Source organism: Budorcas taxicolor, chromosome 23, assembly GCF_023091745.1.
Source record: "Budorcas taxicolor isolate Tak-1 chromosome 23, Takin1.1, whole genome shotgun sequence".
NCBI lineage: Eukaryota > Metazoa > Chordata > Mammalia > Artiodactyla > Bovidae > Budorcas > Budorcas taxicolor.
In genome coordinates this window covers 23,546,089-23,568,106 of record NC_068932.1, presented here as the reverse complement: position 1 = coordinate 23,568,106, position 22,018 = coordinate 23,546,089, and the positions used below count along the sequence as shown (strand labels likewise).

Genomic DNA, 22,018 nt, shown 5'->3' with positions numbered 1-22,018 from the left:
CGGTTACTCCTACTTGGCCTCCACTCCCTTTTTCTCCTGGACCGCTGCATCTCGTCTAACAGAATGAATGACTGAATCCGTTCACCCCCTCAGTCCTCAGTACTGCTGTGTGTTCACCCCCTCGATACAGCTGTGTACTAGCTAGAAACTATGATTGAGAGACCCAACCACCTCTCATTCCTCAGAAGGTCATCTCCTTGAGGGCAGAGAAATTCCTTTAACTTCCTGACCCCACTACTGTAAAATTTTGTACCAATGGCTAACCAATATCTTTGTTGACCCAATAATGAAATTACATGAAAACAGGAAAACCTAACACTGAGTTTGCACACGCCAGGCCCTAAGCACCGTGTATTATCACGTTTACTCTTTACAACTCTGTGCGGCTTCTCTCAGGACCCACATCTATGTTGTAAAACACTCAAGTTTGGACAGCTTTGTTTGGGCTATTTCTGTTCCTGACACCCCCCCTGATCTCCCTAAACCTTCCAAATCCTACTGATCCTTTCCAGTTCAAGCCCTACCTCTGCCAGATATCTAGACAGAAGACATTACTCTCATATAGAACTCAACTTGAAAAGTGGTTCTGCCATGTATTAGCTGTATGACTCTGGGCAAGACACTAGGCATTCCTACCCTTTCATTTCCCCATCTGCAAAGAGGAGGAAAACAGTACTTCCTTCTTATGGCAATTTTAAGGATGAAATGAAATGTTATGATGTGCTGAGCTCAGCAACTGGCACAGAATACATGTTACATGGTAGCTGCTATTGATAATCACTGATTCTCAATGATTCTTGCTGCCCCAGTATACCCTCATCTCCCCGTTCTGAGATGTGACCACAGCATATAGCCTGCACCAAGCCACGCGGCCTGCACTCTTCAGGAATGGATATTTTAACTCTCAATTATACCATACAATTATCAAAGGCAGGGACCCATTTTTCTCTTCCCAGTGCCAGGTATAGCACTGCAAACATTATGTGGTCACTTTGTGGAAAAAGGCAGAAACTTCACCTGCGAGGCACTGCTCTCTTCCTATCTGGCCAACCCCACCAGCAACCCTTCGGGAGGCTCACCCGGCACTTGACCTCATCCCCAACATGGTATTTCTTCTCCGGATTCTTTATAAGGATGTCGGCCAGGTGCATGGTAGGTACCAGGCCCCTGATCTGCTTGCCCATCTTCACCACCATTCCATGTGGCTTTATGGTCAGCACTTTGCCCTAAGAATCCAAGGAAAAGATGCCATGATGCCCCAAGAATGTCCTTCCTACACTTCCTAACAACAAAGCATCTCATACCTCTCTTTCAAAGTTCAGCTTCCTGGGGTAACTACCTGTTATTCCAGATCTCACAGGGGCAAAGCACAGGCCCCACACTGGGCTGGATGCAGTAGAGTTTATTTATGAGAACTTTCACACCTTTTTGGGTGAGCATCTTTCTGTCTGTCTTACCAGTTCCATCTCCAATGGAGAGGACTCTGTCTGCTAAGGAATGAACTCTACATATAAAGGGGAGCTGCTCCACTGGGGCTAAGTGGCTAGACAGGAGAGGCAACTGGAACTGAGTCCTTACTAATATCCCAGGTGGCTAAATTACCAAAGAACTAACTTTTGACCTGGTCTAACAAACACTATCAATTCCCAAGACTGATGATCTACTGCCTCTGTGTAGTGGCATGGTGCTAGCAAGACTTTACCGTGAAATTAATTTCAAGTCACTCAAGAGAAGAAAAAGAAATCCCAGTTAGCAGGCAGAGGGAAGGAACAGGCCTGAAAATGTGTTCATCTAAGGCGTAATGAGCTGCCAGTTAACCTGTGAACTAAAGACAGTCTGAAGGTGGGAGAGCGTCTAATTATACGCTTGAGGTCTTACCTTAACCAAAGCCCCAGGTTTGATGTCATGATACCAAAGGAACTGAGCTTCAATAATAGACCTAGAACAAAAGGCAAATACAAGATTAAATACATTAGGGCAGAGGCTGCCTAATATTCAGGGCTACCAAAGTCACACTGGCAAGGAAAGAAACCCTCACCAAGTAAGGACAGGAAACACCGTGGGCACGCACCACAGATGAACACGCACACCTCTATACCCCACACAGTGAGTGACAGACTTACGTCCTCAGAGAGAGCAAGGCCAGCTCATCCATTTGGCTGTAGTCGATGATTCTACACTTGTGAGTGTTCCCTGGCTTGAAGGCCTCAGGTTTGAAAGTTTTCTTAGAATTGGAGAGATGGTTGCGCTACAGAGTACCAAGTGATTAAGGACAAGTCAGAGGCAACAGATCTGAGACAACCAGACATTAAATCAGACGTGTAAATGACTCAGAACATTTATCACCTACCATAAAAACAGCACTCTAATTACCTGTTAAAATAATTGCTCTAACTAAAAAACTGTTTTTTACTACCACAGAATCTCTATAAAGTCAGAGAACCGTCTAGATCATGGGTCAATAAATCACAGCTCACAATGAAATGCTTATTTTTGTAAGTAAAAGTTTGCCTGGAACATAGCCATGCCCTTTCATTCACATACTGTCCTTGTTGCTTTCAGGCTACAACAAAGATAAGTAGTTAGGACAGAGTCTATATGGTACTTGAGTCTAAAATACTTACTATCTGGTCCTTTAAAACACCTTTGCCAAGCCCTGGTGTAGATCCTAACTCATTTTTGTTACTATCATCAATCTGGTATCAATTAAGGCAAGCCAATCTCAAGGTGCTCTAATATAACAAACAGACCTTGTTCAAGTCATTAACTGTCTGCCATGTTTGGGGAAATTCAAAAATAGGAAACTAATTCTCAGGGACGAAGGAAGCAAAAAGAATCCATGTCCCCAAAGTCCTTCTGGTGATGAGAACCTGATGAAACAAAGAGACTCCTTACCCGAGCATAGGCCAGAGCACCATCCTTCAGCTTAAAGGTGGCCCCAGCATTGCCAAAAAAGCCCTGGACAGGCACGTCATCCAGCACAGCTCCTAGCTGCTGGCACAAAAGCCGGGTGAGTGGGCGCCCGGGCTGCAGGAAGACGGGGCGCAGGCTCAGCCGCACAGCTCTGGTCCGAGGATGCACGCAGAGGACACAGGCCCGTACCTAGACAAGGGACACAATGAGGATAAGGCACACTGGAGACAAGACACCCGGAGCCGACTGTCAGGGGTTTGACTCTCTCTGTGCTGACCAAGTCATACAGGTGGAAGTATAGAAACAGCAAGTACAATCAAACAGCATGTGGAAAATTCATACAGAACACCCCAGAGGAACCACGTCTGACTAAATCAACACTTATGCAAGGGCAGGAACATGGGTATCATGGGTATCAGGGTCCCCTCAACACCATGAGCCTAATAATGCATACGCAACAGGAGCCGTGCACTGGCCTCACTGTATCCAAAGGCTCATCTGAAACATCAGAAACAGCCTGCTCTGATCACAGGTCCTAGCACGTAAAATGTCTCAACTCTGTACACAAGCATGACTTAAGGAGAAAAAAGTCACTAGAAAGAGGTTCACCAAAAAATCAATAATATTATCACCAGGTGCTGGGGAAATCTACTTTAAAAAATAAAACAACAAAAACAAAAAACCAACAAGGTCTCTATAACTTCCATTAGCATGAGTTACTGGTAAAAAATAAATAAATCATTTTGGAATTTTTAATAAAAAATGGGTAGAATATACTGGAATTTTCTTCCCAAATATCCACAATCATAGTAGAAAATTTGAATATTTAGATCAGGGAAGAAAAATCACTTAGACTTAACCACTAACACTTTACTGCATAATCAGATAGTATTTTAACCAGGTGTACCACAGCACTTTCATATTCACCTTCACTTCATATAGCACTTCCATATTTTGAATACAAACATATATATTAAACATACATTTTATTCTCCTGTGTTAACACTTTCTTAGAACACTTTAAATTATAACGGCAAAAGTTTCACTACCAAGAGAGAAAAAGAAGCAGAGTCTATGAAACAAAAATTACAAGGTGCTTTCTTCTTCACAGGCTCCTATTCTAATCTCAATCCCCAGAAATAATCACTGACCATTTCCTATGGTCCTTCCTAGACAGCTTTCACTCTCCTCACCACCCCTAACAGGCATACACACGAGTCCTAGGACCTGCCTGTAGCAGCTGTAACACTGGTTGCCAACACAAGGGAAATCAAGAAAAGATGAGCACAACATTTCTTACTTGCTGATTTGAGAAATATGTTCCGGCTCTCTTAGGATCCAGGTGCATGAAGTCAACCAGGCCACTGAAGAACGAGAGGAATTTAAGTGTAAGGCCAAATGGAGTCACCTAGAAATAAACAGAACCAATTGTGAAAAAAACATCTCTCTGAAAAAATCAGGAATGAGAGACTGTTCATACTGAACATTCAAGGCCACATTACCATAACTCCCCCTGACCCCCAACCCTTATCATCTTTCTTCCCATAAAATCAAGAGGCAGCACAACCCCTGGCACTGGCTCTTCCTATACTCAGTAAGCTCACCCACCACCACGACATCCCCAGCCTGAGAGGATTCTCCACTCTCTGGATTTCCCAAAGGGATGGAAGGCACTTTACACAAAGATCCTTGAGGAACCGCCAGCCTGACAACTTGGACAAGTTGCTGCTAACTTGGTGATGTGCTCAGGCTAACATGGGAAAACCCAGTGCGTGCAAGCGGGAGATACTGACCACAAGCAATTCGCCCACCAGAGGCTCGCAAAGCTAAGAAAGTGGGGTGACAAGGCCCTCAAAAGAGAGCACTGAGGCAGGGAAACTAAGTCAGATCCCCACGTCCTCACAGGGTTCACCCTTCTCCCATCTCCATAGAAAGTGGGAGAGTTATTCTCTTGGAAACTGTATCAGATTCAAAACACAGGAATAGTGCATAAACCATGAAAATGTGAATTAAGAAAAATTCTGAATATCGTATAGATATAGATATGAAGACATCCAGCCCCTTTCTGCCATCTAGCTCTTAGGCAGCCAGGCTTATATCCTTAGATCCTTTCTAGAGAAATCTAACATGCCAGAGAAGATTTCTAACAGTGACACTTGGTAGTTTCTCAAAGATGGTCCTCTAGCTCCGGCCCCTGACAGGGAAGTCGGCCAGTCAGCAAGTCCACCCAGGCTCACAGACTTTCCAGCAGTTTTCTAGTGACTCTCTCATAAGATGGCAGTCAAAACAAAAACTCAACAGAGGATGGGAGGTTTAAGTTGAGAGACTCTCCCTAAAGTAGGATGCAAACGCATGCATGTACCAAAACAGAAAGTAAAAAGTAAGAAAATTAGAACTGATCCATTAAGTCCAACATCACACTAATAGTTCCAGAAAAATAAAACACTTTAAAATATCTGATAAGGGGCATGTATCTAGAATACACAAGGAATTGTTTTTACCATATCAGTAAAAAGCAATGAATAAAGGACTTCTGATTCAGTATTTCTCCAAAAAATTTATAAATGGCCAATTCGCAACATGAAAAGATGCTCAACATCACTAATCATTAGAGAAATGCGTATCAAAATAACAAAATACCACTTCACACCCACCCCTTCTAGGAGAGCCATAATAAAAAGAATAAGTGTTAATGAGAATATGAAGAGGACCTAGAATGCTTAAATTGCTGGTGAGGATGTAGAACATTGCAGCCACTTTGGCTGTTCCTCAAAAAGTTAAATACAGAGTTACCATATGACCCAGCAAGTCCATTCCTAGAAATGAAAACATGTGTCCCCACAAAAACCTGTATACAAATTTCACAGCAGCATTACTCCTAAGAGCCAAAAGTGGAAACAACTCAAATGCCCACCAACTTCATATGATGGAGTATTATTCAGTCATAAAAATAAAAACCCTCCATGAGCTTTGCTGGTAGACAACATTCACATGCGCGTGTGCGTGCTAAGTCGCTTCAGTCGTGTCCGACTCTTTGCATGGGGCCCATGGACTGTAGCCCACCAAGCTCCTCTGTCCATGGGACTTCCCAGGCAAGCATACTGGAGTGGGTTGCCATGCCCCCACTGCCCTCCAAGAGATCTTCCCGACCCAGGGATCGAACCCACATCTCTTAAATCTCCTGCACTGGCAGCCAGGTTCTTTACCACTAGCACCGCCTGAGAAGCCCTCACAACATTCACATGTGTTGTCATAACCTGTTGCTAGAGGAATTAAATACACCCCTGTGACTCCACTAGAAGAGGATTCTCAGAGGCTTATGCCTGGTTTCTTTCAGACTTCGCTCATGGGCCTCTTCTCTTTGCTGATTTTGCTTTGCCTCCTTTCACTGTAGTGGATCACAGCCATGAGGACCACTACATGGTGAGTCTATGAGTCTCCCTCGGAAATCATCAAACCTGGCAGTGGTCTTGGGAATTTCAAGACACACTGAGTCAAGATTAATCTCAAAGGTGCTTTTAGGGGACTTTCCTGGTGGCTCAGATGGTGAAGAATCCACCTGCAATGCAGGAGACCTGGGCTCAATCTCTGGGTCAAGAAGGTCCCCGGGAAAAGAGAATTGCTACCCACTCCAGTATTCTTGCCTGGAGAATTCCATGGACAGAGGAGCCATGAGGTTGCAAAGAGTCAGACACGACTGAGCAACTTAGCATGAATGCTTGTGCTTTTTTGAGGATGTTTCTGGAGAATGTGACACATTAAAACAAGTGAGTAAACCAAAAAAGAGAAATACATAGAATCAAAGAAGGTTCTATCCAATACAGAAGAGTGGGGAAGGATCCAGAATAATAAAGACTGGAAGCCTCTGGACATCAACTATGGAGCAGCTTTACAAAGCAACCAGATGACAGTAGAAGGACTCCAGATGGGAAGAAATAAAACAAAGATTATTTTAAAAGGTTTGGAAATATAGAAAATAATGAGGGAAAAATAATTACAGGATGTATGAAGAAACAATGATAGGAAGAGAATTCAGCAAATGAAACAAAACTGATCATTAACTCCAGGGTTGGGGGACGAAATGGTTCAAGAGACAAATTATATTACCTAGTTCAGCAAGTAAACAATATTTATGTGGTCCTAATAATTTAAATACTGAATAATGATTTAATCAAAAGTTGGGAGAAGGGAGGAATAAGGGAGCTGAAATTTCATCTACCTTGATGAAGGGTTAAAACTCAGTGCCTCAGTGATAAACCATGAGATCTAGCAGAAGCATATTACTTAAAAATACAGAGGTAAACTTCAAAAGATAAGCTAAAAGAATTAAAGATGGAGGTTCAATGGGGTGAGAATTCTTCATTAGAAGCCTTTTAATATTAATACCATTTAATCTTTAGATCAGCACTGTCCACAGCACATATGTAACTGAAGTCACGTATGTTATTTCCAGTTTCCTAGCAGTCATACTGTAAAAACTACAAAGAAAGAGGTGAGATTTGTTTTAATAGTTTATTTAACCCAATACAAAATATTATATTGGGCAAAATATTGTCATTTCAACATGTGATACTGGCTAAATTTCAAGTACTAATGGCCACATGGGACCGGGGGCCACCCTACTGGACAGCACAATTTTAGACTGTGTGCACACTCTACTTTAACACAAATTATTTTTATTTTAGAAAACAGTAGTAACAGTGAATGGCTTACCTTCTGTACCTGCGCTTTGACCACCAGTCCTGGTAGCAAACTATTGAGGGTCCAACTCTGCTCCTCAGTAGCAATGGCAGCAGAAACTTCCGAGTGACCAATAGACAGAGTGACAACTCCTCCACTGCCCTTCACCTCCTCAATGAGGCAGTTCAGGTACTGACCCACCTTCAGTCTAGCACCTGCAAGTCCAGCCCCCCAAAAGGAAAAAACATCTATTATGAGAAGAATTTTAACTTGGGCTCAAGTGACACCTTAGAGATTCATGGCCTACTTGTCCAGTTACCATGCAGTACTCCCCATATTCCCAATTTTCAAGAAACCATCTACAAAAATGGGAGTGCAATGACTCTAACTGATCTAGAATCAACTACAACACCAAAAAATACAAAAACCTCAACTAGGCAAGAGAGTGCTGGTTCAGAGGCCCTGAGGGTCCAAATTTCAGTGGAAACTTCTATGTGGGAAAAAGTGAAACTGGCCCATCAGATTTTAACAAGCCTGGCACTCTACTCTCACTGAGACAGTGGCATTTAAATATAATCCCCACACATACCACCTCACAACCATGTACCTGTCCTTCTTCCCCTCACCTTTGTTCTTCTGCCGAATGTACTCCTGGGCTTTCTGCAGTGGCAGAAAAGCTCTGGCCCCACTAACACCAATGTCCACTAGGTAGCCATGGTCTTCCAGGCTGGACACAGTGCCCGTGAGCAGCTGGAGGAAGAGAAAGCATTCCCAAAAGTTCGAAAGTCACAGGTCATAGGACACATAACCAACATTCACTACCAAACACAGCAAACATGACTGTTCCCACCATTGGTCTCAACAAATCATCCCAGAATCCCAAGCATCCTCCCACTTTTAAATTTAAACCTCAATTGCTACAACACAGGGAATACAGCCAATATTTGATTATAACTCTAAATGGAGTATAACCTTCAAAAGTTGTGAATCACTAATGTACTATACATCAACTATACTGAAAAAAATTTTTTTAAGAAACGGAAAACCACCTCAATCTCATTAAAGGATAGAAGAGGGAAAGACATCAATTAACTTTAAGGGGTTTGAAGATCTTAGGGTTTCCAGACAGTGAGGAGCTGACTAATGGAATGACAAAGAGGGGTCTCTTTCTGGAGGATTTTCAAAAGATAGGCAAGCCTTTCACGTCATACACATGAAAGGGGTGCGGTGCTGGCACCCCCAGTGCCCAGACAACTGAGAATCCAGAGCCACCCTTCTAGCTGTCATCATGTCATCATTTCTAAGCACCTCCAACACCCCCGTCACTTCACCAAAACCTCTTGCCAACCTCCTTTACATTTCACTGGAAGCACTGTGGCATTCAAATCTGACTCTAAGAAACACTAGCTATTTGGTCTTTGGCCACTTAAGTCAGGTAAACCTTTATCAGTTTACTTTCTCAAATGTACAAGAGTGATACCTATTGGCCTCACAAGGTAGCTATGAAAATGTCTTCAGAGAAAGTGTCTAAAACAGCAACTGCCAAACAGCCGCCTCTTGGTACTTGTCAATTTCCTACAACTTACGGTTTGTTCCCCATTCTACTCAACATTCAGGGCTTGGCCCAAACTTCACAGCTTCTAACCAGATGTTCCAAGACCATACTGATCTTCTTCTTAAGTGAGTACAGTTTATCTAAGTGTGTTTTACACCTACTCGACTTGGAGGTGCTGAGCAGGGATTCACGTCTCCTGACTGGGAGATTCAGTAGTGGAGTATCCATTAATATGGTGACAGGCTAACTGCTCTGTCTACCCTGGCTCTTGCTCTCAGACAGCAGCCCCCAAGCTTTCCCCACAAAGTTCAGTGGCTTTTAAAAATGACTTCATCTGTGAAGAAGTCTCAGTAAAGAAGAAGGCACTTCAAGAACTTTCTCACCCTTGCTAAGGTTCCTTGGAGGCATCTTTTTTTTCCCCTACCAGCAAATGTGGGGCTTGCTTTCCCTTTCTCCCATCCAGAATGATGTGATTAGATTCAAGTCTTCAACTTCCATTAAGTACCCAAAGCACCTTGGAGATCTTCCCCCAGGAAAAGACACACCCCCCATGTGTAACAGTTAAGCTGAAAGTGAAGGATAGTCTAGACACCCCCAGAAGGCAGGACATGGAGAAGGCATGTTGCCTGCTCCTCCTCCCTCGCCCCAGATACGTACCATGCCAGGTTTCAGGGTCTCAGCACTCAGCACTCTGTTGACATTTTTGGGGTTCAGAGAAAGCATTACATTCTTTTTGCCCCACTTTGTGGTATCCAGGCTGCTCACCACACATCTCACCAGCATTCCAGGTGAGAAGAGCTCAGGCAAGCCGACCAGGTCCTGCATAATACAAATGAGAAAAATCTGATATGTACCTTTCCCCTAAACTGAGAGTTCACTGCCCGACCCTGATTCAGTGCTTTCTCATCCTCAGATTCCCAGAGCCCAAAAGGCAGATGACGAGAGTAACTGCTCACCCACAAAGGCATTGGTTTGTGGCCATGTCAGTCTTGGATTACAGATAAGGTCTCCAAACATCTCCACACAACAGGCAGATGTAAAATGACTTGTCAAAAGAATCTTCCACAATTACCGTATACTTCCTCATTTACTTCCTCATCTTCCGCTTACTCCTCAACTTTCTGCAATCTGCATTCCACCCCTTCACTCCATACTGATCTCCCAACAAAATCTCCAATGACCTCCACGTGGCTTGATCCAACGGCCCACTTTGCAGTCCTTCTCACATGACTTTAACGAGCCATTTTCACTCTGGTGCTGCTTCCTTCCTGAAACATTTCCTCCTGGCTTCTGACCTTTCCTTCATTGGTTTTTTTCCTCTACCTCTCTGGTCCCACCTTCTTCTGGCAGCAACTCTCCTTTTATTCAGCAACTAAAATACAATGTTGACTCCTGGCTCAGTCTTTCAGTCTCTTCTCCCTCTGTGTGCTCCTTATAAGCAACTTCTTCCTACTCCACAGCTTCAACCACCACCTACCTATACAGAGAAATCCCCCTGAGCTCCAGAATCACCTATTTACTGGTCGTCTCAACTGTACCTCAAACTCAACACAACCAAAAATCAAATCATGATCATCTCTCCCAATCCCGGTACCCTTTCAGGGTTTCTTATCTCAAGATGGCCTGGCCAACTGTTAAACATGCTCAACAGAAACCTAGGACTCATTTCTGACATGTCTCTTGGTCTTGCCACCCATATGGAACCCATCACTAGGCACTGACTTTACCTCCTCAGCCCTCAGTAAATCCATCAGTCTCAAAGCCTGGACTATAACAACAGCCTCTAAACTAGTCCCTAAGCAACTACTCATGCTGCTTTGACTCATTCTGTCTTCTGTCTACATATCACCCACCTCAATGAGAGCATTTCAAGGGCTTCCAATTGATTCCAGAAAAACCAATCCTTAACATGGTCTAGTCTCTACCCAGCCCTCTAAGCCCATCTCACACCACTCTCCCTGCTCTCTGTTCTAGTCGCACCAGCCGTCTTCTGCTACAAACGGGGCTCCTACTGCCTGAACTCTCTTCCTGCCTTCTCCAGCCTACCCTCATCTTTCACATTCAGCTCAGGTATCCCTTCCTCAGGCAAGTCTTTTAGGCCCCCTGGCCTAAGTGAAGTCCCCTTATTTAAAAAATTTAAAAAACTTAAAAATAAATTCTCTAGATAAACTCTCTTGGTATCTTGTACCTTTCCTTCTTAGCACTTAGCAAAGCTGTCATCTTACATCTCCCTCCAGTTACAGATTTCATCCAGGTTTCCCTTACCTGCAGGGGCTCTTCTTGGGCCACCTGCTCATTCAGCTTTTCAGTGTAAGCATCACAGATTTCAGTCACTTGCACACATCCTTGGAGGCCGTTGGGGAGACTAATCACCAGTTCCAGTTCATTTACCTCTTTCACGCAACCCAAAATCCGCATCCCCTCACACAGGGACTAGAAGAGAAAGAGTGAATTATGTACAACAGGGAAGAGAACACTGAATAGGGAGGTGGGGAGGCGGGGCGAGGGTGGGGGAATCTGGCTTCTAGTCCTAACTCTGACATAAAAAAGCTACAAGAGAGACATACGTGTATACATTACACACTCATCATGTTTCTGACTGAGCACCATGAAAGGCTGAAATGATACCACTGTGTTTACAGCATGAGGGTGTTGGAGGGCACGCTCACCTTTTCCTTTATTCCAAGCAACCCAAACTCAAATGCCTGGGAGGCAACACAATGAAGAACACAGACCAGGAGAGACTAGGGAAGTCCGGCATGTGTGTGCCAGGTGTAAAGGGCACAACGCTATTCAGCAATGTGTGGCTACAAATATGAGGGAGTGCATACTTGTATTATCAGCACTTTCAAGTTTCTATAAGAAGCCAGAAATCACATTCTTAATGTAAAATGTTTAAGTTTTCTAATGTTGGCACCAACTTTTTTTAAGTAGCACACAGGACGAACAAAATATTTCTGCAGGCTGGAAGTATCTTTCCCTTCACTATCTACATCCGTCTGTATCTTTCCCTTCACTATCATTTGGCTTTTTCTTTTTTATAACTAAAGTATCAGAGTTACCTAAAAACTTAAGGGACATAAAAAGAATGCTTCACTTCTCTGAGATAAGTTTCCACATCTGTGAAATAAAAGGGTAGAATCAGAATGACTGTTAAAGGTATTGCCAATTCTAACCTATGAATTTACTAAAACACAAGTTCGAAGAAAGCATCGGCAGGATGAAGGACTTAGCCACTAAAATGAAAAACAACACACGATACGTGGTCACAGGCATTGACAAAACTGGAATAGAGACATAAGATATATATACATGTATATATACAAAAAGAATGAAGGGAAAAAGGGAAGAGGAAAGGAGGAAGAGCACGTCAAGTTTGTTCAAAACCAAACGTTGACAAACCTCCACATTAAGGATTTCAAACTTCTCTCTGACAAACTTGCTGCTTTCTCTGGTTTCAACTTTCACCTTTTTTGTTTTTGCTGGCCCTTTCTGGGTCTTTTTCCTTTTGGTGGATTCCTCTTCAGTAGAAATCTAAAGCGGGGGAGGGAGGAGGAGAAGATCCAAAAAAATAAAAAGCAGCTTATCCAGGCCTTTCCCTTCAATTTCAGTTCATCTGTCACCCTGTTTTATCACCCTTCTACTCCACCCCACTCCCAACTGTTCTTTAATTCCTGCCTCGTGGCCACTCTCCCATCCTGACACCAATTCTCCCTGTGACGAAAATCTGAGTCTAAAAGCCTCTTCCCTTCTGCATTCTTCCTCCCTTCACAGGGATGGACATAGGGGTTCCCCACCGGGAGAAGCAATTTGGAACAGTGCATGAAAATAAAAAAGGTGGAGTCACAAAGATCTCTACCATAACAAGCTGTGTGGTTTCAGCTAAATTATATAATCTCTCTGGGCCTCAGTTTCCCACCATGGAATGGTGATCTCTGCTTCACAATACAGTTGGAAAGATTACATAAAATAGACCTAATCATACAACTGAATGTTAGTTCTGGTCCCTCTAGCATTTGGAGCACAACCTACTTTAGGTGAAGATTTCAAACTCTAATGCAAATCATGATCATTTTACACAGCCTCATTCAAACCTTATTCAAACTGTTTTCTCTCCATCCTTAATCAACATGGTAAGTTTCTGAGAATGAGAAACAGGGAATTCCCTGGCAGTCCAGTGGTTAGGACTCTGCACTTTCACTACCAATGGTGCAGATTCGATTCCTGGTCAGGAAACTAAAATTCCACAGGCCTCCTGGTGTGGCCAAAAACAGAAAGAAAGAACAGCACTGAAAACTTAAACATAATAAATGCCACTCATGCTTCAAAAGATATAGCCTTGTGGTGGGATGGACTCTCTAACAAGTTAAGTGTATAAAAGTAGACTTCAACAAGAATCCAATCTGGAAAACCACATTCTCAGACAAGGCTCATTCCCCATAAGTACACTAGAGAGAAAGTGTTCTGCAAGTCTTCCCAAAAAAGCACCCCACTTACATCAAATAAGTTGTCTTGTTCAACTGATTGCTGGAAAGCTTTCTCTGATTTGTGGGTCTTTCTTGTACCCCCACGGGGGAAGCTTTCTTCCATGGCTGCCATGTTTGAGTGTCCTAAAAACAATGCAAAAAGTTGGTAATATGTACTTCAGTGTCAAGGCTGTGATCGATGGGCAAGAGACAGAGCCTTCTAGCACCAGTGTGCCAGACAGCATTCAAGACTAAGAAATGGATGGTTTGATGCCAGGCAACAGAATCCATAATTCATCTTTCCAAAGGTCTTTGCTTCAAAACCACACGTTCACATATTTTTCTCCAGTAAGTTATACTTTCAATGGAGCATCATTAAACAGCGTCAGTTAAGTCACGGATACTCAAATGACTACATAACCCCTTATCTTCAAAGAATGCACACACATCTAAGATAAAACAATTCTGCAAATAATCTAAAATACAGATCAGGTTATAAACTATCAACAAGAAGGTAGAAAATAATAAAGCTTCAGCAAAGGAGGAAGGCTTCCTTAAAAAGATGCCTTTGAACTGCGTGTTAAAAGATGAACAGGATTTTGACAGGTGGAAAGGGAAAAGCAGGATGAATATGAGAAAAAGCATGGAGACAGGAAAACCCAATTATGTCCAGCAGCAATACGTCTGTCAAACTGCTTACAAAGACTTCTCTGGTGGTCTAGTGGTTAAGGATCCTCCTGGCAATGCAGGGGACACCATTTTGATCCCTGGGTCCAGGAAGATTCCACATGCCATGAACAACTAAGCCCATGCATTACAACTACTAAAGCTGCAGCACCCCCAGAGCCTGTTCTCCACAAGGAGAAGCCACTGCACTGAGAAGCCTGTGTACTGCAACTAGAGAAGCCTCTGCTCACCACAACTAGAAAGCCTGCAGAAAGACTCAGTGCAGCCAAATAAATAAATAATACATAACTTTAAAAATATTTAAAACTGCTCACAAGCTTGCTTGTCTTTCTTTGAAGAACTGTTCAACTAGATTACAAGGTGAATAAAGCATAATAATTGGAATTACATTTTAAAAGACAGATTGAGCTCTCTCTGTGTCAGATCTTTCATTGGGTGTGAGTAAATTAACTTTTACTTGGGTAAGTTAGACCCTTAAGTAAAGGAAAAGACAGAACAGTAACCAAAACATATATATACTGCAGGCTATAGCCTGGACAAGGAGACAGGACTGAAGCTTCGAAGGTAAACCGAGCACGTGCTAAGCCGCTTTGGTTCTGTCCGACTCTTCGCGACCCTACAGACTAGCCCGCTAAGCTCCTCAGCTCATGGGATTCTCCAGGCAAGAACACTGGAATGGGTTGCCATTTCTTCCTTCAGGGGATCTTCCCAACCCAGGGATCGAATCTGCCTCTCTTTATGTCTCCTGCACTGGCAGGAGGGTTCTTTACCGTTAGCGCCACAAGGTGATAGAACTGAAGGAAGGTACACACCGGGTAGGATTAAACGGCAGGAAAAGCCAATAGAGAAATAACGAGCACCAGAACTAGGTTTAACTGAGAACAGGAGGAGGAGCTGGTTCTGAGAGACACTTGGAAATAGGAATCTAAAAAGGCTTGAGACTGTGGAAGAGGTGAGGACCTAGAGGGAGCCTAGAAGGAGTTAGAATAAGGAATGAATGTATTTCGTAAAAGAAAAAAAAAAGACAAAGCAATGCGGTCAAGTTTACTAGGAATTTGACCCTTAATCTTACTTCACAAAAGGGGAAACTGAAACTTCAAAGAGTAAAGCGACCCTGAGACAAAGGGATCTGAGCTACTTCCTAGGAATATAACCTGACGTTACAGGGACCACTCCAGCAGAGCCGGCTTCAGAGGTGGAATGCGGTGGCCCAACCACTCACCCGGCACTGCGGGTGCGTGGCAGGGATCCAAAGCAGCTAGTCTTGGGACAGCCCTGGAAGCCACGAAGTTTCCACCCTTGTCGCTTTTGCCCCCACTCACCAGCCCCGGGACGCCAGCACGTCTACTTCAGAGGCCGCGCCACGGCAATCACACACGCGGAGACGGGTACACCCGCAGCCTAACGCTGCTCTTCCGGAAGCGTGGGCGGGCTCAGTGCCCTATTTCCGTTGCTATACTGGATCCAGTTCTACAGGGAGGGGGAGGAGAAGTAGAGACAGGAAACGGAAGGGCGCGGCTTAGAAAGGTAGCCAATCGACGCAGAGGGCCGAACCCTTCAGGCCCGTTGAACGGTGAGGGGGAGGCGGTGTCTTCCGGCGGAATCGAGGGGCAGCGGCGTACGGTGAAGGACACAGGCCGTGGAGTTTGAACCCCTTGAAAGGTGAGTGTGGAGGGGAACATGGATTTAGACCACGCGCCTCCGCTCTGTGGGGCCGGCATGGAATCAGACTGTCTCCTGGTCCGGGCACACCGCGAGGCCTTCGCTTTGGTGGGGGCTGGCGGAGAGTGGTGGTGATTAGAAAAGGAATTAGGGAAAATGAAGGCCGGGCGTGAGGGTTCGGACAGTGACTGGGAAGCCTCGGCGCGAGGCTCCTAAAGGCCCTTAGAATGTATTTTCCAGTGGAGAAAAGGAGGCCCGCAGGGAAGGGAGGCCCCCCCCAAGGTCACTCAGTGACGTAATATTGGATCAGAACTCGGACTTATGACCCCTGCTCTCGTCATAGTAACCTCTCGTCCACTGTATGCCCAAAGCAGTTTGTTTCCACCGAGCTATGCTTAGGAAGCTGTCCAGCCAGGTTCCTTTAGCTGCGCTGCGCCTTCGTCTGGCGAGAGTGAGTGTGGCCTGGCCCCGAGTAAGCGGCTTAGATATGTCTGTGTTCGGTCGGCGGGAAGCCCTGTCACTAGTAGTAGCTAGAACAGAGAGCTATAAACTCCTTGTACCAGAGGCAGCTTCTGGTACCTGAGCAGCTGTCTCTTGTGTTTGCCTCTTTTCCCGCGAGATCTCACCATTAGGTGTCCAGTCAGGCCGATTAGTAGTACCGAAAAACAGAAAGTAGCGAGGCTCGTGGGTCACTTTGGGCTTTTTCTGAAGTGCTCATTTTACAGGTGAAGAGAAGCATGTAAAGATTAATTATATTTAAAAGTAGTTCGCTGGGCAGTTAGAAACAGAAGCGAAGACCCCATGGCTTAGACTTTGCCATAGGCTACAGTTTAACAGTTAGTATGGTTCTGTTTAATCTTAGGTATTTTTCATTCATGTCTTTTTCAACTGATGTATAACTCAAAAGGAAACCAAGTTTCGGTTTAATTATTCCACGAAGTACACTTAACACAAGGATTCCTGATCTTTGCCCTACCTGGAGTTTGCTGAGGATACTAACCGCAGTGCTTACAGGCTTTGCTGCAGTTGTTTGGCGGCAACATCTCACTTACCCTTCCATCTCAGCGTTTTCCGATCTCGACTAAATTGCCGCTGGTAAACTGTGCCATCCCCTACAGTCAGAATTAGTCCTCTGTGGAATATTGCAGACATCAGCCTTCCTTCTGTATTGTATAGAGGGAGATTTAAGACACCTTAAGATTGTTTCAGTTGGATACCACATTCTGAAAATGTTGGTTAGACACAAGTTAGTGGGAATTAAGCCCTTGTTTTCTGTAGGGTTTTTCCTAGAAACCTGCTTGACACTGTTAAGAATCCAGAAATCAGTCCTGAAGATGAATGGGAAAGCATATCTTTAGTAAGTTTACTAAAACCTTTAACATAAAAGCCATATCATAAAATTTTCTTTTAATGGAGATTTTCCTGCTTGGACTGGACTGGACTTGCCAAGGCCTCTAAAGTGACCCAAGGAAGTTTGTAATCCTTCATTGCTACAAGAACCTTCTTAGTGTTCACAATTAAGGTCATTTGTCGAGATTTTCATTGCCAATTCTATGCTTGTGAATGCCCCTGAAGGCCTTTGAATGGCAAACTGTAGAGTGCCGGTTTCCATAGCAGCAACTTCCTCACAGGTTTCCCCTGATTATATTTCATCAAGAGTCGGCTGAGTCACTGCCACTGCCTACCAATCTCGACCGGACCTCGACCGGCTCGTCTATGTTGCCAATCGACTCGGCGTGGCGTCGGTCGTGGTAGATAGGTGGTCATACAGACGAGTTTTCGAGTGTTGCTCTGGTGACCTTTGATGTACCTTTATAAAAGAAGTACATGCCTTTGTGAAATACATAGGCTCTATAGATGTAATCCCTTTTTCAAGTCTCCTGTATATTTAAGGGTTTTTTTTTTTTTCTCTCCTATATAATTACTAATCAGAGTTTGGTTTTCTGTTACTGCAGTGTTTTTCAAACTTTAACATACATTGGAATCACCTAGATGGCATATTAAAACAGATTGCTAGGCCCCTGAGTGTTTTATTCAAAAGGCCTGAGAATTTGCGTTTCCAATGAGTTTCCATGGATGATGACAGTGTAGGGACGAAACTTTGAGAACCTTTGATGTTCTCTATAATGCCCAGAAATAGGAACTTTTAATATTGCAAGGGGGCATCTTTTCATGTCTATATTTAAAGATCTCTGTGCATTGTGTTTCCTCCCATGGGAACCATCATATATCAGTTTCCTGTAAATGCACTTATAGTTATTTCCATAAACTGTATTTCAGTTGCCATCCTTGAACCATACTACATGTTTCCACTTTATAATATTTCTATATAAGGATAAATTCCTGGTGAACAAATTGAACCAACTAGATAAAAGGATAAACTATACTCTGTCATAATTGAGTAGATATTACAGAATTGCATTTTAGGAAGGTTGTACTCCCTCCAGTTTACACTCCCTCCAGGCAGCAGAGAGACAGCTTATTTTCCCACATTCCCACTACTCCTGCTTATTATGATAAATTTATCTTTGCAGTCTGATGGTTAAATATTTGTCTCATTTCATATTTCCTTCACTGATCATGAGGTTGATTATCTGTGTTTCTTTGGCCACCTTTGTATTTTCCCTTCCCTAAGATGATTAAAATGCTTGCCCATGTTTTCTTCAGATATTTTGGTTTCACTTTTTACATTTACATGTTTTCATCTGTTTTTGGTATAAGGAGTAAGGATTTTAGCTTCCACTCCACCACCAATAGTTAGTATGTATTAATTCTATTTGGTAATAAATAATCCCGCCGCCTCCTTCCCATGGAGGTCCTAAATTATTTATAGGAAAAACTGTAAAAAGTGGTGTTGCAAGGTGAGCTGTTCAGTTAGTTTTTTTGGTTGTTAACCCTCTGAGAGACTTTGAAAAGTATCACAAGCTCCAGCTTTCAACTAGTCTTAAAACTGATGGAATTCCATGTACAGTGTGCTATAAGATAGAGCCAGGAATGAAAACATCAACCAATTTTGGGTCAGAAGATGGAGTTAGAGACTACTGTGTTCTATCTGTTATTTGATGTATATTCTGGAACGTTGTGTGATAGCAACCAAGACAAAAGTCCTCCTTCCAAATTCTTACCAATGTTTTTTCCATCATTTTGCTACTGCTTTCTTGGGTGAGGCATACATAAAATTTACAATACTTATATGCAATATATAATACTTGTATGACTTTAATTTTAAAAAACTTTTTACTTTTAAATAGCATCCAAACCAATTTGTTGCCTTCTTTCTTTTTTTAAAAGATTGAAATCATGGCAGGTCCAGAAGCTGATTCCCAGTTCCATTTCACTGGTATCAAAAAATATTTCAACTCTTACACTCTCACAGGGAGAATGAATGTAAGTATTAATAATACCTTTAAGTAGTTATGTTTTAGAATAATATAGATGTGACAACTCTTGTTTGCTTTTTCCTTTTTCAGTGTGTGCTGGCCACATATGGAAGTATTGCTTTGATAGTCTTATACTTCAAGTTAAGGTCTAAAAAAACTCCAGCTGTGAAAGCAACATAAACAGTAAGGAGATAATAACCTAATAACTTTGCCATTTTGATGTTAGGGTTCCCCTCCCCCACACTATAAAAGTAATGTCGTCATTGTTCAAAATCTTATTATATTCAGGAAAAAGAAAAATATTGCCCATGTCTCCATCACCCTGACAGTTTTTGTTAATATCTCAATTTAGCTCTTTTATATTGTATTTGTTTGGTTTCCAATGGCTATGATCCATATCTGTAATTTTGCTTTATAACATATATGTTCTCTATAAATTTGAATGCATGGGTGCTCATGGATATATGATTTATTTTATATAGATGTTTCCTACTAGAATTTTTAATATAAATAACATTACAATGAATGCTTTTGAGCAAGAAGTGTTTATTCTCTTAAGTGCCTTCTGAAAGGGACACCTAGCTTTCTCTCTCCCTCCCCACCCACCCCCCACAATGTTAAATTATGTCAGTTTCTGATTTTTGTTAGTTTGATGAGTAAAAATATTTTTTTTATGAAGTTGTATATTTTTTTCATTTGAGTATCATTTGTATTTTTAACATTCTCTGTGTTTTTAACATTTGGGACTTTGTTTTTGTAAAGATCTTTCTTGTATAAGCTCTTTTTGTAATTTTTTTTTTGGTAGTAATTATTAACCAGCCTTTTAAATCAGTTGCAAATGCATCTTGCTTTTGAATTTTTATGTAAGCAATTCTGTCATTTTCTTAAATCCCACCTAGACTTCATTTTCTTCTTGGTGCGACCCAATGCCCATTTGCCCTTGCTTGTGTAAGTATTTTGTTGGCAGTAGACAATGTACAGAAAACCCCAGACCTAGATTTTATCTAATGTAGCTTTCCGTGACAGAAAATTTTTTCCTCTGCTCTTAAGACCTTTTCCAGTCCCCAAATTATTGACTGTAGTGGACTGACTGCGTAGCCCAAATGCAGTGATCCATGGTTTTTTCCTGACAGGTAGTTTTTTTTGCCCAATTTTTCATACTATGTGTGCACTTAGTCACTCAGTCGTGTCAGACACCATAGACCGTAGCCCACCAGGCTCCTCTGTTCCTGGGATTCTCCAGGCAAGGATACTAGAGTGGATTTCTTTCCATCTAAGCCACAAGGGAAACCCAGTTTTTCATATTAGGTACCTCCTTACTCTGTTTTTATACTGGGGATACTACCATCCTTCCTACTATTTAAACTATTACTTTATGGGGGGGGGTGGGGGTGGAGAATGTTCCTGGGTTGGCAAAAAAGTCCATTCAGGTTTTCCTATAAGCCAGAAAACCCTGAACAAACTTTTTGGTCAATCCAGTATCTTATGTACTAGGCTTTTACAACAATGTATATTTTGGATCATACTGAATTATTGACAGCTCTTTTGTTAAAGGTGGGAGTTTTAGATTAAATTGTTGAAAGCTGAGAAACAACTAAATTTGGGGGAGTTAATGACTCCTTTGAGACTTTAATGAATTTGCATTCAATTTCAGGGAGGTTCGTGGATAGCCTTTTACTAATAATTACTGAATGTTCTAAAAGCAGACTTGAACACATTTGTGTCTAAACTATTTTTGCTTTGTTTATAGGATTCTGAACTGTACATTATCTGTTAAGTTCCCATGCCTGAAGAAGCTAATGTCAACTCATCATGTGATACTCAATTTGTACAATAAATTATGAACCTGGAAAAGCTGGTTGTCTTTATTTACAAGATATCAAAAATATAAAAACTGTACAAAATGCAACAAAGGCAAAAAACTGGCAGTAACTTGGTCTAAATCTTTTAGTTTTCCAAAGCAAGGCTCAGTACTGGAGGTAAGCAACTGAAATGTCTGACTTCAAGTGTACTAGGTTGTATGTAGCCATTCTAGCTGAAGTAGAACATGGAAGTTAATTTCACCTGGTTTATAGAGTGTTTGGGTGCACTCAATCCAACAGGTATAAATTCAGATGTCAGTGGATGGTTGTACTTCATCTATTTCTCAGAAAGGAACTGTAGTTCATCTTAGCCAGTTAACGTACATTCCACTAATCATGAGCCAAGCAAAAATGTTAGTGGATCGTATAACATAGTACTTGAGTGCCATACAGTAACTACATTTTTACAGCAGAAACATACATGCTCATGGAATTCTTCAGCTAAAATTCAACATGGTATTATATTACTCAATTTGAATCTTGAAGCAGGATGAATTATTGAAATCAATTGATTTTTTTAACATAATAAATTAAAATAGCATTTGAACAGAAAATGCATAGTTTCCACACAATCCAAAGCACCATGAATGTCCCCTCCACAAACATAATACCTCTTATTCAACTAACGGAAATTAGTTAAATGTGGTTGCTATAGAAACGTGGAACTGTCCTGTACAGATTTTCTAAGCAGCATACTTCCAGATCCATATAGACAAAACATTCTTTGTAGCTTAAATAGTAATCACTGAGGTATTTGCTTTTAGTCTCCCTTTTTCAAACAGTAGTTTCCAAATGTCTTTTAATACCGACGGT

At 42.2% G+C, this 22,018-nt stretch overlaps 1 protein-coding gene across 2 annotated transcripts in view; it reads right to left on the bottom strand.

Annotated features, from left to right (window-relative positions):
* Window positions 1-15,727, bottom strand: part of PDCD11 (programmed cell death 11) — a 42,570-nt gene extending 26,843 nt beyond the window's left edge. For both annotated transcript variants that reach the window (XM_052660681.1, XM_052660682.1), the window contains exons 1-12: window positions 15,624-15,727; window positions 13,646-13,758; window positions 12,551-12,682; window positions 11,414-11,581; window positions 9,806-9,967; window positions 8,220-8,343; window positions 7,627-7,808; window positions 4,214-4,321; window positions 2,896-3,102; window positions 2,124-2,248; window positions 1,879-1,939; window positions 1,080-1,226 (exon numbers count right to left, since the gene is read on the bottom strand). In XM_052660681.1, coding sequence (XP_052516641.1) covers window positions 1,080-1,226; window positions 1,879-1,939; window positions 2,124-2,248; window positions 2,896-3,102; window positions 4,214-4,321; window positions 7,627-7,808; window positions 8,220-8,343; window positions 9,806-9,967; window positions 11,414-11,581; window positions 12,551-12,682; window positions 13,646-13,747 — 1,518 coding nt within the window. In that variant the 5' untranslated portion in view covers window positions 13,748-13,758; window positions 15,624-15,727. The remainder of the gene's footprint in view (window positions 1-1,079; window positions 1,227-1,878; window positions 1,940-2,123; window positions 2,249-2,895; window positions 3,103-4,213; window positions 4,322-7,626; window positions 7,809-8,219; window positions 8,344-9,805; window positions 9,968-11,413; window positions 11,582-12,550; window positions 12,683-13,645; window positions 13,759-15,623) is intronic.
* Between the last annotated feature and the right edge of the window lie 6,291 nt (window positions 15,728-22,018).